This window comes from Plecotus auritus, assembly GCF_963455305.1.
Source record: "Plecotus auritus genome assembly, chromosome: 2".
Classification (NCBI taxonomy): domain Eukaryota; kingdom Metazoa; phylum Chordata; class Mammalia; order Chiroptera; family Vespertilionidae; genus Plecotus; species Plecotus auritus.
The window spans coordinates 91301171-91315852 of NC_137771.1; the positions used below are offsets into that span (position 1 = coordinate 91301171).

Here is a 14682-nt window from a genome sequence, read left to right on the forward strand (position 1 = left end):
GTATCTTTAGTATTTCTTCATGGGTCTAATTTTACCTCTCAACCTCTCTATATTGCCAATAAATTATTACAGCAGTGATATTAAAAATATTTGAATCTGAGGATATCTTCTTCACTATTTTCATGCTCTGAAACTCTGTAAGATTTAGCCATAGGTGATAGAATAGAAAATAATTAAATATATATGTGAAGAGTAATACATAAGGAACCCTCATGATTCATTACCTATTGCAAACTGCTAGACTTCTGTTGCTTCTAAAGTAAAAGAATCTAATACTGTCTCTATTAAATGAAAAACAATAAAGAAACTGCATCTCCTAAATTTTAAAAAGGTACACCTCCCTTCTCAGCTACCCAAATGAGATGGAGAGTGAGCCTGAAGACATGTTTATCCCAACCATTAAACCACATGATCATACATATTTAAAGATAACATCATTTGTGTTTCATTTAAACAAAGTGAAGGGATTTGAGAGAATAGATGTATAATCAATACAATTATGAATTGAAACCTTTTTATTCTACAGCCCATGAAAAACTTTTTTATAAAACGTCTTTGGAGGTCTGTTACAATGAAAGTACACCTAATCTCATATTTCTGAATTCACTTTAAGAATAATTCATCTCTGAATTTATTTAACACGTTAAGCACCATGTCGGTCACCAGAGACTGACACTATACTTTCTGTCCAGACCTCGTCTGTCACCGGTGACTGACAGTATACTATTCATTCAGGCCGCATCAGTCACTGTTGACTGACGAAATACAATTTAAAAAAATTATATTCTTCTATTAATAAATTTTAAGTAATTTGGAGATCATAAGAGAATGTACCTAAATATTACTTGTTACCAAAAAAAATGTTAATGAATATTATTAAAACACAGTATACACAAAAATGGTTGTCCTGTGCAGGTTTCACAGAATGTTATAACTTGTTTTGTCAACTTTCTGGCAATATCTTGTCCAAATCGTGCTGCATTATCTTTGTAGCATTTTTTACAATATCTTCGAACTTTAGATACTCTTCCAGTTTTTTGTTGTAGTTTGTGATGAGATATTTGAGGTATATTTACAGTACTGCTACTTGGAATTTCCTCATCCTGACAATTTGTTAGATGGACAGCTAATTTCTTCCGAAATTCTGTTATACTCATATTCTTCTTGCTAATATCCTACCTAATAAAAGAGTAATATGCAAATTGACCATCACTCCAACACACAACATGGCCGCCCCCAGGTGGTCAAAGATGGCTGCCCCCATGTGGACACAAGATGGTCACCACAAGATGGCCAGGAGGGGAGGGCAGTTATGGGTGATCAGGCCAGCAGGAGAGGGCAGTTAGGGGTGACCGGGCCCGCAGGGGAGGGCAGTTGGGGGTGACCGGGTCCGCAGGGGAGGACAGTTGTGGGGGACCCAGGCCTGCAGGGGATGGCAGTTAGGTGCAACCAGGCTGGCAAGGGAGGGCAGTTAGGGGTGACCAGGCCAGCAGGGGAGGGCAGTTAGGGGCAATCGGGTGGGCAGGGGAGTAGTTAGGCATTGATCAGGCTGGCAGGTAAGTGGTTAGGGTGTGATCAGGCTGGCAGGCAGAAGCAGTTGGGAGCCAGCAGTCCTGGATTGTGAGAGGGATGTCCCAGATTGGAGAGGGTGCAGGCTGGGCTCAGGGACACACACACCCCTGTGCATGTATTTCGTGCACCAGGTCTCTAGTTTTTAAATAAAATATGAGCATTGAGAACAGCAGTATTTAGTAGGAGCTCAAAGGCTAGAGTTTTATACCATTTCATGGGTTTTCATAACATTATTATAGGCACTCATTTGATCAGATATATCAACTGCTGCTTTTTTCTGCATTATAATCCACTACAATTTTTGGTTTCAAGTAGTGACCTGATCTATTTTCAACATTCACCATCTCTGACGTATGTTTTGTTGAAAGAAGTAAGATGTCCCACTTATCTTAAGATCGTTATTCCCTTTTTGTTCTCTTTTGCTATAATTTCTCCCCATTTTAATTTCTTTGATGTCACTTCATGAGTATTTCCCCATCGATTTGAACGTAATGTTCCTACTAAATGAGTATTATTATCGAGTAATTTATATGCTAAATCTAAACTCGTGTACCAGTTGTCTGTGTACAACATTTGTCCCTTATTGAATACATCTCTACAACGAGACATTACAACATTAGTTGGTGTTGTATTTTCTTTTTCTAAATTTTTCCTGCATATACATGAAAAGCATATGTGTACCCAGATCCACAGCACAACTTAAATAATACCATATTTGTGTCGTTTTTGTTTTAAATATTGCCTAAATATTATGTGACCACAAAATGGAATCAAACGATTCATCGATACATATGGCTTCAGATGGATCATACTATTTATTGAAATTTATTTCCATGTTATCTATTAGTTGTATTTTACATAAATGATTGGAAACATCTGTCTCCCTATTGTCTGAAAAATGCAGCATTCGTAATAATATTTCAAATCTATTTCTTGACATTATATTTTGGGGGAAAGTTTGCATATATGCAGGATTATGGGACCAATATAAACGTAAAGATGGTAGTCTAACTAGTCCCATCCATAGAATCAACGCAAAAAATCTTTTCATTTTTGTTTGTCACTGTCCTCCTACGCATTAGCTGCGAGTTTCCAATCCCTAGTTTTTGCGACGCATAGAAGTTCGTTTGGTGATATCCTCAAACAATTCATTAGGCACAAACAGTTCATAAGAATTCTCTACTGTTGTACATGACTTTACATTCAAGTCTTCAATCCTAAAGCCAGACGAATAGGTGAAAGGCATAATCCTTGGTTGATTACCTCTTGGATCATACCATTCTTCCAAGTCCTCATCCTCATCCTCTGATGACGAAAAAAGAACGACTCGATGTTTTTTAGGAAAACTAATTTCACTTGAATTGCTTTCACACACTTCTTCTACTGACATTGTCACTGTTACGGGTAAAGAAAAAATTTTTAAACTGCACTGGAACACGAACCACAGACAACTGACTGAAGAGAAAGCATTTCTAAAAGAATACAGAGTACAGATTGCGATAAATACATACAAGAAATATATCTGAAAATATACATGCAGTCTTATCGCAACCTTACACAGATCTCTGGCCGCCAGCATATCTGTGAAATTGGATATCACGGGCTAAATGGAAAGGAAGACAAAACAGGCGTGGCGCTTAACCTGTTAGGTGGCACAGCTCTGTAGACCTTTGCTTAGTTTTTGTCTTTCTTTGTTTTTATGAATACCACTGTACTTGAAAGAATACAGGATTTGGAGTCAGAAAATAGGGCTTTGAGTCTTGCACTGCCTCTAATCAGCTCTGTCAAGAGCTCAGGGAAATTTCTTAACTTTCTCTTTCATTTTGAGAATCAAATGTACATGTGTGGTGAAGCACATGATAAAGTATAATACCCTAAATATACCACTTGTTATTTTGCAACAAAGATTACCTTGTAACTTTATTACTTTAAGTTACAATTTTCTCACCACATCTAAGGAAGTATGCAATTAGGATGTTAAATAAAAACAGAAACAATGAGAATCCCACAGGCAAGATGATGAACTCGAATTTCCTCATTTACCAATGAGAAAATGGACCTAGAGGAGTGCTGGGATTTTCATGAGTTCATATAGCAAGTTGCTCTCAGAATTGGGCCTTTTGAATTTAGGTTTTCTGAGTTTCAGGCTGGGATTTTTTTCTACCTGTTCTATGCTGCTTTTCTAATCATTCCTTGTGATTTTTCTGGCTGGAATTTTTTACTTTCTGGCCATTGTTTGAATAAGGTGACGTCTATCCTTACCGAGAGAAGCAGAGCTGTCCTGCTTCCCTAATGGTATGCACTGGGGGGTTAAACCCCACGAACAGAGTAAAATTCAGTGTTTGTGTACACTGATGCATGCGGGCATGCCAAATTATTTCCATGTGGACTTTAAATGTTGACCACTGTATTAGTAGTTAAGTAGGAAAAGGTCTTAGAATTGAAATGTAAGTGGAAATGATGCATTCTAATTGAATTTTTCCAGTAAATTATTTTGCCTTACATCTAGCCATATTAAAATATGAAAGAATTTTGTTCCCTTGATTTAAACATGAACACAAATCCCAAAATAGAAACTAGATCTAAGGAGGCAGCATAATGTAATTATGTGAGCAGTGCTTCCTGTGTTAGTCACACCAATGTACAAGAGTATTATTTTAGACCATTAACTAGCATGTGCTCACAGTGATAGCTCAAAATTTTGAAGATGGCCCTGACCGGTTTGGCTCAGTGGATAGAGCATCAGCCTGTGGGCTGAAGGGTCCCAGGTTCAATTCCGGTCAAGGGCATGTACCTTGGTTGTGGGCACATCTCCAGTGGGAGGTGTGCAGGAGGCAGCTGATCGATGTTTCTCTCTCATCGATGTTTCTGACTCTCTATCCCTCTCCCTTCCTCTCTGTAAAAAATCAATAAAATATATTTAAAAAAAAATTTTTTTGAAGATGCCAAATTGAGAATTTTCTTTAGAAAATCCAGATAGAACTCAAAGTAGAAGATTTGGGATCATAACAAGAGAGTCAGATTCCTCACCAGAAAGTTTGTTGTTTAAACATTTTACAGAATACAGACAGAAATAAATCATAAGATATTATAGTAATAAATACTATGTCCAGAGTTTTAAACATGTAATTTTTCTAGAGAAATTCTGCTCGAGTTTCTCTAGCAGAATGGGTGGATATACTTTTCCTAATGCTAGATGGAAACGTTAAGAAACAGAACAATTTAGAAGTTATAAATTAATTAAGGTGCCTTTTACCATTATAAAGGCCAAAATTTATTTTTATTTTTTTTCTAAATTTAGTCAAGATAGTTTTTATACCTTATACCTACAGTAAGAATGTAAGTGGCTAATATACCACTTTTTCACACAGTTGGGAGTTCTCAATTAAGATTGATTAAATAAGGGCGAATCATTATTTTTAGTGATATTCTTTTATATAATAAACTATGTTATAACTTTAAAATAGTGATATTTAATCAATATTTCTAAAAATACTAAACAGAAATAAAAAGAGTAAGTAGACATTTACACATTGTAAACACATTATCTAACAAGTATGAATTGGGTCCCAAAATGAAGATTTTAAAAATTGTCTTTTACAGAATACCAGGAAAAACCTACATGATAATAGCTTTTCTTACTGTGGGTACTATGGGGTTATCAAATACTTCCTTGGGCTACCTGAATTATCCGACCCAAGTCATCTTCAAGTGCTGCAAGTTGATTCCTGTAATGCTAGGAGGAGTTTTTATTCAAGGTATAGTAATGATGTATTTTCATCCTGTTTGAAACTAGTAGGCTACATTATAGCATCTAGCATTAGGAAAAATATTAAACTTTGGTCAATTTAATGAACATTCTAGATATTATAACAATTCTGAGTGATAGTATCTGAAATCAATAATTTGGATTCAGATAGAATAAAAATAGTATTTTGTTTTATTCTTTTAGTCTGGAGTCTACTTACATTTCCAGAAATACTTTATTCACATATTAAAAGCTCAGAAGCACCTAAGTTCCTGGAAAGCTCCTTTTTCCAATTATTTCAGTCCTGTACACTTCAGGGCTCTGTCTCTACCTCCTTATACAAATAGGTGGTTCTCATGTTGAAGTAAAGCTTAACCTAAGCAGAACTTCTGTTTTACCAGTTCTGTTGGCTTCTTGATTTCCTAGAGCCCCAATCAAGTTACAAGCTCTTCGGAATTAGCAGTAAGAGAGGAGGCAGTCAAAGCAAGAAGCAGCAGAACAAGTTGTTCATATCACTGTCATGAGGAATACTCATGTGTTGATAATCAAGTGTTTCTGTATCACCAACATCCTTATACAGCCAGACTTCATTTTAACCATTAGTTGTCTTCCCAAAAATCCCTTTTAATGAAAGCATGTCTGTCAACTACTTTGCATATAATTTCAGGATAACTATTCACACAGGAAAAAACAATGATCTCAGTCCCTATTAAAAACCAAATTTATTGTCATAACTAACTGAGCATGTATAATATTTCCTTACATTCCTTACAAGAAGTTACACTACATGGTTTTGTTATTTAAATGTGGCTATATTAAAATAAGTTAATACTAACCTAGTAGTTATTTGATTATGGTATTTGTAAACTTAAACAGTAAACAGTTATATAGCCTGAATAATTACTCTGGTTACTTTGTAAACCAGAAGAAAATTCATAGCTGTATATAATATATAAGGAAAAGGAGGCATTAATTTCCATAAACTTTTTAAGTGTTCATATTAATTTCCATCAACTTTTTAAATGTTCATATTTACTCACTACCATAACAGATAATATACTCTCATATCTAAAACATCAGTGCTTGCTGATCATTTAATTTTCAGATCTTCTGTGACTATCTCAGGCCTTGACCAGTGTTCTTCATATATTTTTGACAGTAGATATAAAAAGACTGCTGACCTCCTTGGTTAAACACATAGATCTAAATCTGTGCTGAGTGGGTCTTTCCATTCTGAAGTTGACTTAAATTTCTATCACACAGGCAAGCGTTACAATGTTGCAGATGTGTCTGCTGCGGTGTGTATGAGCCTTGGCCTGATATGGTTTACACTTGCTGATAGCACAATTGCACCCAATTTCAACCTGACAGGTAAGGAATTTTTTTGTCTTCCTAGATTTTGTAGGCAGTTTGGTTTACAGTAAGAATTTTTACAACTTCATAAGGATTTTAAATGATGGTGTGACATCTGTAAGTCTCATCCTATCTAATAAAGATGGAATATGCAAATTGACCATCAGTTTGCGACAAAGATGGTGGTGCCCACAGCAAATAAGAAGGGAATATGCAAATTGACACGACAAAGATGGTGGCAGCTGAGCCAGGAGGCTTGTGTCGTTGCCATGGTGACGACGCAGGCATTCTGCCCCGCCCCAGCCGCTCCAGGCCTCTGGGCAGCACGCCAAGGCAGAAGGCAGCTCCTAGCCAGAGCAAAGGCGGAAGCAGCTCCAGGCTGGAGCGAAGGTGGAAGCAGCTCCGGGCCGGAGCGGAGGCCCAGGTCCCGGGTGCCAGCAGCCAGGGGAATGAAGGCCTATTCTTGCACTAATCTTCGTACATCGGGCCTCTAGTATCTAACATAAAGCTTTCAGACTTTCCAAATAAGATACAGTAAAAATATTACAACTCTGGAAGTATAGCAAATGTATTCTGATGTGACAGAAAGTTGTTTGCTCAGTCAAAATCTTCTGTTACCAAGTACAGTACGTGATAGATCAATTTCTTGTGGCTGAATTGGAAATATACACATGAATTATAGGAGAATCACAGTAATTTTTTTATTCTCATTTTTTTAGGTTGAAACTTGCACATTTATCTGTCATTGTTTTAGCTAAAGAGGGAAAGGTATGCTGTGCTTAAATATTAAACTGGGTGATATAAATATCGTCATAACCTTAACATGCTTAAAGTTTCCACAGTAGTGTGCCATGTGGAATTTTGTAAATGAATTTTATATTTTTTTTCACAAGCAGGATAGGTATTATAGAATGTTTAGGAATAAATAAGGATAAAAAATGTGTTAGAATCTTGTTTTCATTCTAAAGATCTTATGGAGAAACTGTTTATATATACTTATTGTCATTCTTAACTATTTAGTTTTACTCATAAAATTATTTTAGTATCATCCCATCTTTTAACCTGACAAAAATTGTATTTAAAATATCTAAGTCTTCAAAGAAACTCTGAGAGAACAGAAAAAATATGTATATTACACATATATATAGTACAAAGTATAGTAAGTATAATTATTTGTGAGGAAAAAGTATTACATAATGAAGAAAATAATTTACATCAGCTTCATTATTCTTACCTGTTGTTAGTCAACCTTTCTTACTAATCTGTTTAACCAGGCTAAGTTATGGGATTAAAATTTAACCAGTTCAGCTTCTTGGAGCTGTCCTTTAAGAACCAGAAGTTGTGGTAGAACCTCTTATATCTGTTCTTTCACCTTGGATCATTCGGTGCAAGTGATCCTTATTTCATTGAGTTTTACTCAAAGAAAAGTTATTGCTGCAGGTTTTTCTAACATGGTTTAGATTTTTCAGAAACACTTCATTTTCATTTCTGCAAATCTAAAAGGAAGAGTATATTTGAAAACTGAGAAAATTGACTCTTACTTGAGGAAAAGGCAGTATTAGACAAGACACAGAACTTGCTATCAGTGACATGCCTTCACATTCTGGTCGGATCACTTAGAAATATAACCATGGCTAAAGTGCCACCTCCCTTTGTGCTTCCCTTACCCAGAGGTAATGGTGATAGTCTGCCTCACAAGCAGGTGGTGAGAGGACAGAATGAGACGATGAAGTAATGGGTGTGAGAGCATGTACCCTGGTGGGATGGGGTGATGGTGGTGATGATAACTATGGAAAGAGGTGGTCTGGAACTTCTCACTATAGATGAAGTGCTAACTCTGTCTGAGTTACATGGAAATATTTAAGAGAATTAGAACCTAACCCTATTTTATAATCTACTAGAGGCCTGGTGCATGAAATTCATGCACGGGTAGGGTCCCTAGGCCTGGCTGGAGATCAGGGCTGATCTGTGGGGCGACCAGTGGGGCGATCAGGGGGATCCCTGCTGGCACCCCCCTTGGCCTCCTGGTGCTGCTCACTAGCAGGCCCTGAACCTGCCGCTGCCGCTGCCAATCGCCTCCCTCTGCGGGGCAGCCAGAGGGTCCCCGCTGGCACACACCTTGGCTGGCCTGGGGCTTGCAGGCTGGGGGCAGGTCCTGCATTAAGCATCTGCCCCCTGGTGGTCAATGCACATCATAGCGATCAGTCGTTCCACTGTTCGTTCCGCAGTTCGGATGATTGTATATTAGGCTTTTATTATATAGGATAATAATAAAAGCATAATATGCAAATTGACCAAACAACCAAACAACAGAATGACTATCCGGAGGACCTTCAGGACGACCACACAAGGCGGGTGCGATGCAATTGGTCAGGGGGCCCCACCATCGCCCCATGATTGCCCCGCAGAGGGAGGCCCAGGCCACCCTCTGAGGGGCGATCGATGGGGGCGGGGGGGCTCCACGATCATTCGCACCAAAGAGGGAGGCCTTGTCCACCCTCTGCATGGCGATCAGTCGCGGAGCCCCGGCTGGGTGAGCAGGGCCTCCCTCTGCTGGGCGATCAATCATGGAGCCCCGCGATCAGTTGCTCCAAAGAGGGAGGCCCAGGCTACCCAGCTGGCGGTGCTGCGGCGGGTGGGCGGGGCCTCCCTCTATGCAGCAATCAATCGTGGAGCCCTGCAATCGATTGCCTCAAAGAGGGTGGCCCAGGCTACCAGGCCAGCAGCACTGCAGCAGGTGGGCAGGACCTCCCTCTGCGGGGCGATCGATCTGGGGGCCCCGCAATCAATTGCCCCACAGAGGGAGGCCCAGGCCACCAGCCAGCAACGCTGTGGCGGGTGTGCGCGGCCAGCCAGTGATAGCCCTGCAGAGGAAGGTCCAGGCCAGCCAAGTGATCACACCCCACGTCTGTTCTCGCAGAGGGAGATAACCGGTGGCAGGGGAGGGAGGGGCAGCACCACACAGATGGCAAGCGGTGGCAGCGGCAGAGGCGGGGCCAGCTGCGGGCAGCCGGGGGAAAGAAAGCTCCAATAGGCCCTGATCGTTGGCCAGGCCTAGGGACCCCACCTGAGGGGTCCCAGATTGCTAGAGGATACATGCTTGCCTGAGGGACACCACCTCCCTCCCCCTACTCACCCCCTCCCCAACATTCACAAATTTCATGAACCGGGCCTCTAGTTAATAATAGTTGAGCATTTATTATAATCCCTGATCTATAAGAGTATATTATCTAAAGGAGATTAACTATTAAAATGATTAAGATAGACATAAATAATACTTTGAATGTATAAAGGGGTATATCAGACTTACTTATTCACATAAATGTCCACCTTTAGGATGCAATTCAGGTATTTTTATTTCTTTTTTAATTTATCTTTATTGTTGGAAGTATTACAGCTGCCTCCCTTTTTCCTCATTGACACCTTCTAGCCCCTGCCTCCTGCCCCCATAATTCAGGTATTTTTATAAAATTATTTCAGCTTTTTATAATGGCCAGTGTGGCTCTGTTGGTTGGGCATTGTCCTGTGCACCGAAAATTTGCCAGTTCAATTCCCAGTAGGAGGCATGCAGGAGGCAGCCCATTGATGTTTCTCTCTCACAGTGATGTTTTTCTCTCTCCCTCTCCCTCTCTAAAAAAAAAAATTAAAAAAAAAATAAATCAATAAATCTTTTTTTTAAAAAAGTACTTCATATTATTTCCATTGTTCAGAGCACTTTTGGGATGTCTTTTAGGAACTAGGCCATGTTTTTAGGATCTTCAGTAATACCATGTGTTTTTCTTTTGAGGGTAGATTTGATATATGAAACAAGAAAGAGTATTTAGAATCAAGTTTGATGAATAAAAATGCATGAATAGGTAAAATACCTAAGTTCGATTATAAAAAGCTAAATTGAAGAATAAGTTTGAAAACTTGAAAAGTCTCAATTAAGTGTATATCCTTAAATTTCATCAGACTCACAAATGTAACCAAGGCTGCTGTTTAATCTTTCTGTAAAGGACCGTGACTGGTGACCAGTATCTACTAGTAAATACTTGCAGTTTAGAGCCTGCTTCTCCAGAGACACTCACGTTTGTATGAGTGTGTTGATTACTGGATTTGTTTATGCCATTTGGGCCTGTTATTATAATTATGCAATAATTAAATATTTACTTGAATTATTCAGAACTGAGTGTGGCTCAGTGTTTAGAGCTTTGGCCTTTGCACCAAAGGGTATTGGGTTCGATTCCCAGTCAAGAGCATGTACCTGGCATGCAGGTTCGATCCCTGGCGTGCGTGCAGGAAGCAGCCAATCTATGAGTCTCTCTTACTTTGATGTCTCTCTTTCTCACTCTCTCCCTCTCCCTCCCCACCTTCTCTCTCCCCCCCGCCCACCCCACCTTCATTCTTCCTTCCCTTCCACTCTTTCTAAAAACCAATGGAAAAAATATCCTCAGGTGAGGATTAACAACAATGGAAAAACAATTGAGTTTGAAGAAAGAATTGTTTCTGTAAAAACTAAGTTAATTGAAACAATTTGGTTGACAAGTTAATAAAATCAGTATTGAATTACATTTAGATGGAATAACTATAAAAATTGGGGATATCATATAAATATGAAAGGATTCTGCACCCTAATTGTTTCAGAAGTTCCTGAGTTTTTGGTGTACTTTTTTAAATTTCAGGTTTCATGATATTTTATAGATAGGTAGGTAGGTAGGTAGGTAGATAGATAGATAATGTATGTACTTTTTAACCAGAACAACTTGGAAACCATAGAGAGTTGTTTTATGAGTGTGGTTTAAACAAAAGAGAAAATGCAGAATTTTTAGTACCCCTATTGAAAGAAAAGGCCTTCACAACTGTATGCATGTTTATGTGTTTTAAATTAAACATTTTAATAATAAATTTATTTTTTAATGATTTCCCTCTCCATCTGACTAACCACCAATCCCAGTAAATCTAAGAATTTCTTCTATATTTACTTAATACAATATTCCTTTCAAACATTTCATCTAGTTTAAAAGCAGAACTATTATTTGACATGAGAGTGTAGCACAGTAATGGTGACAGCATTAATGCAGTTTATTAGTGTTAGCTATTTTTTTTTAATTAACATCACCTATGTGATTTATGTGCCTGTTACAACTGGTTGTGGATAAAAATGCTCAGCTTTATGAAACAAATGTGAATAAGATCTGCTTTTATTTTTTAGCCCAATTGCATCTCTGAAAAATCTTGATTATCATTCATATGCTTAAATAAGGAGGTTGTTTGTTTCTTGTGCCTTCTTGAAGGTGTGATCCTTATTTCCCTGGCACTATGTGCTGATGCTGTTATTGGAAATGTTCAAGAGAAGGCTATGAAACTGCATAACGCCTCTAACTCGGAAATGGTAAATATTCTAGTATTTTTTTCTTCACAACACTCAGACTCAAAATGGTGGTATATTTAATTTTATGAAATAGTTATGGCATTGAAGATTGGCATTGCATTTTAAAACTAGTTTATCGTTGCCCTAGCTGGTTTGGCTCAGTGAATAGAACATCGGCCTTCAGGTTTAATTCTGGTCAAGGGCACATGCCTGGATTGCGGCCTCCATCCCCAGTGGGGGCTTGCAGGAAACGGCCAATCAGTGATTCTCTCTCATCATTGATGTTTCTATCTTCGCTCTCCCTTCTTCTCTGAAATCAATAAAAATACATTTTTTTAAAAACTAGTTTATCATTTTCATAAAAGTAATGCATTTGAACATAGGAAGGTAAAAAATAAAAATGCTACTACCACTGCTAATAGCTAATGGTATGGTATTTGATAAATTTTTCCTCAATGATTATACTTTTTACATATTAAAAAGATCCTTTGATACATCATTTTTCTCCTACCTTTTATTTGGTATTATTTTCCCTTTAGAAGTTTATAATTTTTATGTGGTCAGGTTTATCTTTTCCTCATGGCTTCTGGCTATATATTATGATTGAAACAGGCTTTCCTAACACTAAGATTTAAGAATTTTACTCATGTTGCCTATTTTATGATTTCCTTTTTAAAAAAAAAAAATATATATATATATATATATATATATATATATATATATATATATATTTTATTGATTTCAGAGAGAGGAAGGGAGAGGGAGAGAAAGATAGAAACATCAATTATGAGAGAGAATATATTGATTGGCTGCCTTCTGCACACCCCCAACTGGGGATAGAGCCCAGAACCTGGGCATATGCCCTTCACCGGAATTCAACCTGGGACTCTTCAGTCCACAGGCCAGTGCTCTATCCACTGACCCAGGCCAGCTAGGGCTATAATTTTCTTTTTTATTAAATCTTTGGTCTACCCAAAACTTTAAAAATTTTCTCCCATATGGTTGTTCACTCATCCCAATATCACTTATTGAATAATCCATTTTTTAGCTTATTTTTAAGTGCCTTCTTTATTACTTCATATTCTAACATAGCGTCCAGAATTATATTCTTTTATATTTATTTCTGCACCAGAACCATATGATGACAGTAGTTTTATCCCACATTTACTATCTATTAGGACTAGCCACCATTGTTCCTTTTGTTTTTCATAATATTACTACCAATAGTTATTCTTGGGTATTCATGTCCCCAAATAAAGTAGAAGTGCATTGGTATTATGATTGGTATCACATCCTATATAATAAAGAGGTAATATGTAAATTGACCCTCACGCCCTCACAAGATGGCTGCCTACGACCAGGCCGGCAGGGGGGTTAGTGAGGGACAACCAAATGACTAAACAAGCATGCTGTATGGGGTGACCAGGCCGGCAGGGGAGTTAGTGAGGGACAATTAAACGACTGAACAACAGGCTGCGTGGGGCTACCAGGCCGGCAGGGGGGTTAGTGAGGGATGACCAAATGACTGAATAAGCAGGCTGCATGGGGCGACCAGGCTGGCATGGGGGGTGGGGAGGAATTGGGGACAACCAGGCCAGCGGGGGGGCAGTTGGGGGCGACCAGGCCGGCAAAGGGGAGCAGTTGGGGGCAACCAGGCCGGCGGCAAGGGGGGGCAGTTGGGTGTGACCAGGCTGGGGGGGGGCGGCAGTTGGGGGTGATTAGGCTGGTGGGGGGGGCAGTAAGGGTGACCAGGCAGGCAGGTAGGTGAGTGATTAGGAGCCAGCAGTCCAGGATTGTGAGAGGGATGTTCAACTGCTGATGTAGGACATCCCCCAAGGGATCCCGGATTGGAGAGGGTACAGGCTGGGCTGAGAGGACACCCCCCCCCCATGCATGAATTTCATGCACTGGGCCTCTAGTTGAATTATAAATTAAATTAGGGAGAATGAATCTGTGCCCTTAATTCTTTCAATCCAAGAATTAAGGTATGAGTTTCCTTTTCAAGTTTTTTTTTTGTCCCTTGTATTCTAAAGTTTTAGATAAATATAACATATTTCTTTTGAAGTTAATGTTAGATGTTTGACCTTTTTGCCATTGTTACTGCAAATAATGCCTTTTCTTCCAATATATCTTCTAACTGGTCAGTATTTGTATATAGGAAAGTTATGGTGTGTGTGTTTACATTAATTTTATAGCCAGCCACCTTGCTAGAGAGACAGAGCAGACTGCATAAAGGAGTTACAGGACTGGCTTTTCCTGTTTCTTTGTCAGTATAGTGGGGTGCTCTAAGTCTCTAGGAACAGAGGAACTTTAATCTTGTCATCGTTTTCTTGATCATCATCATCACTAGTCCTAGATAAGGTAAAGAAAAAATAATTAAGAAAGTGTAAGTAATCAGAAAGTTAATGTAGTACAGTGGTTATGACCATAGGCTCTGGTCTAAGATGGCTTCAGTTCATATCCTGTTTTTCCTAGCCCTCTTGTTTGGGGAAGATGACAATATCTATATTTTAGTTTCTTCACCTGAAAATTGCAAAATGATGATTAAAAGTACTCATGTCATAGGTTGGTTGTGAGAAATAAATGTAATAATTGATATAGAGCATTATTAGCACATAGCAGTTATTTAAGTTTGTTTCCCTTTCTGCTTATGATG

At 38.7% G+C, this 14682-nt stretch overlaps 1 protein-coding gene across 2 annotated transcripts in view; it reads left to right on the plus strand.

The window, feature by feature from the left end:
- Positions 1 to 14682, plus strand: part of SLC35B3 (solute carrier family 35 member B3) — a 33819-nt gene that overhangs the window by 7574 nt on the left and 11563 nt on the right. Inside the window, exons 4-6 of one of the 2 annotated variants that reach the window (XM_080655272.1) lie at positions 5176 to 5330; positions 6584 to 6691; positions 11950 to 12047. In XM_080655272.1, coding sequence (XP_080511398.1) covers positions 5176 to 5330; positions 6584 to 6691; positions 11950 to 12047 — 361 coding nt within the window. The remainder of the gene's footprint in view (positions 1 to 5175; positions 5331 to 6583; positions 6692 to 11949; positions 12048 to 14682) is intronic. The other variant, XM_080655273.1, reaches the window with a different exon arrangement.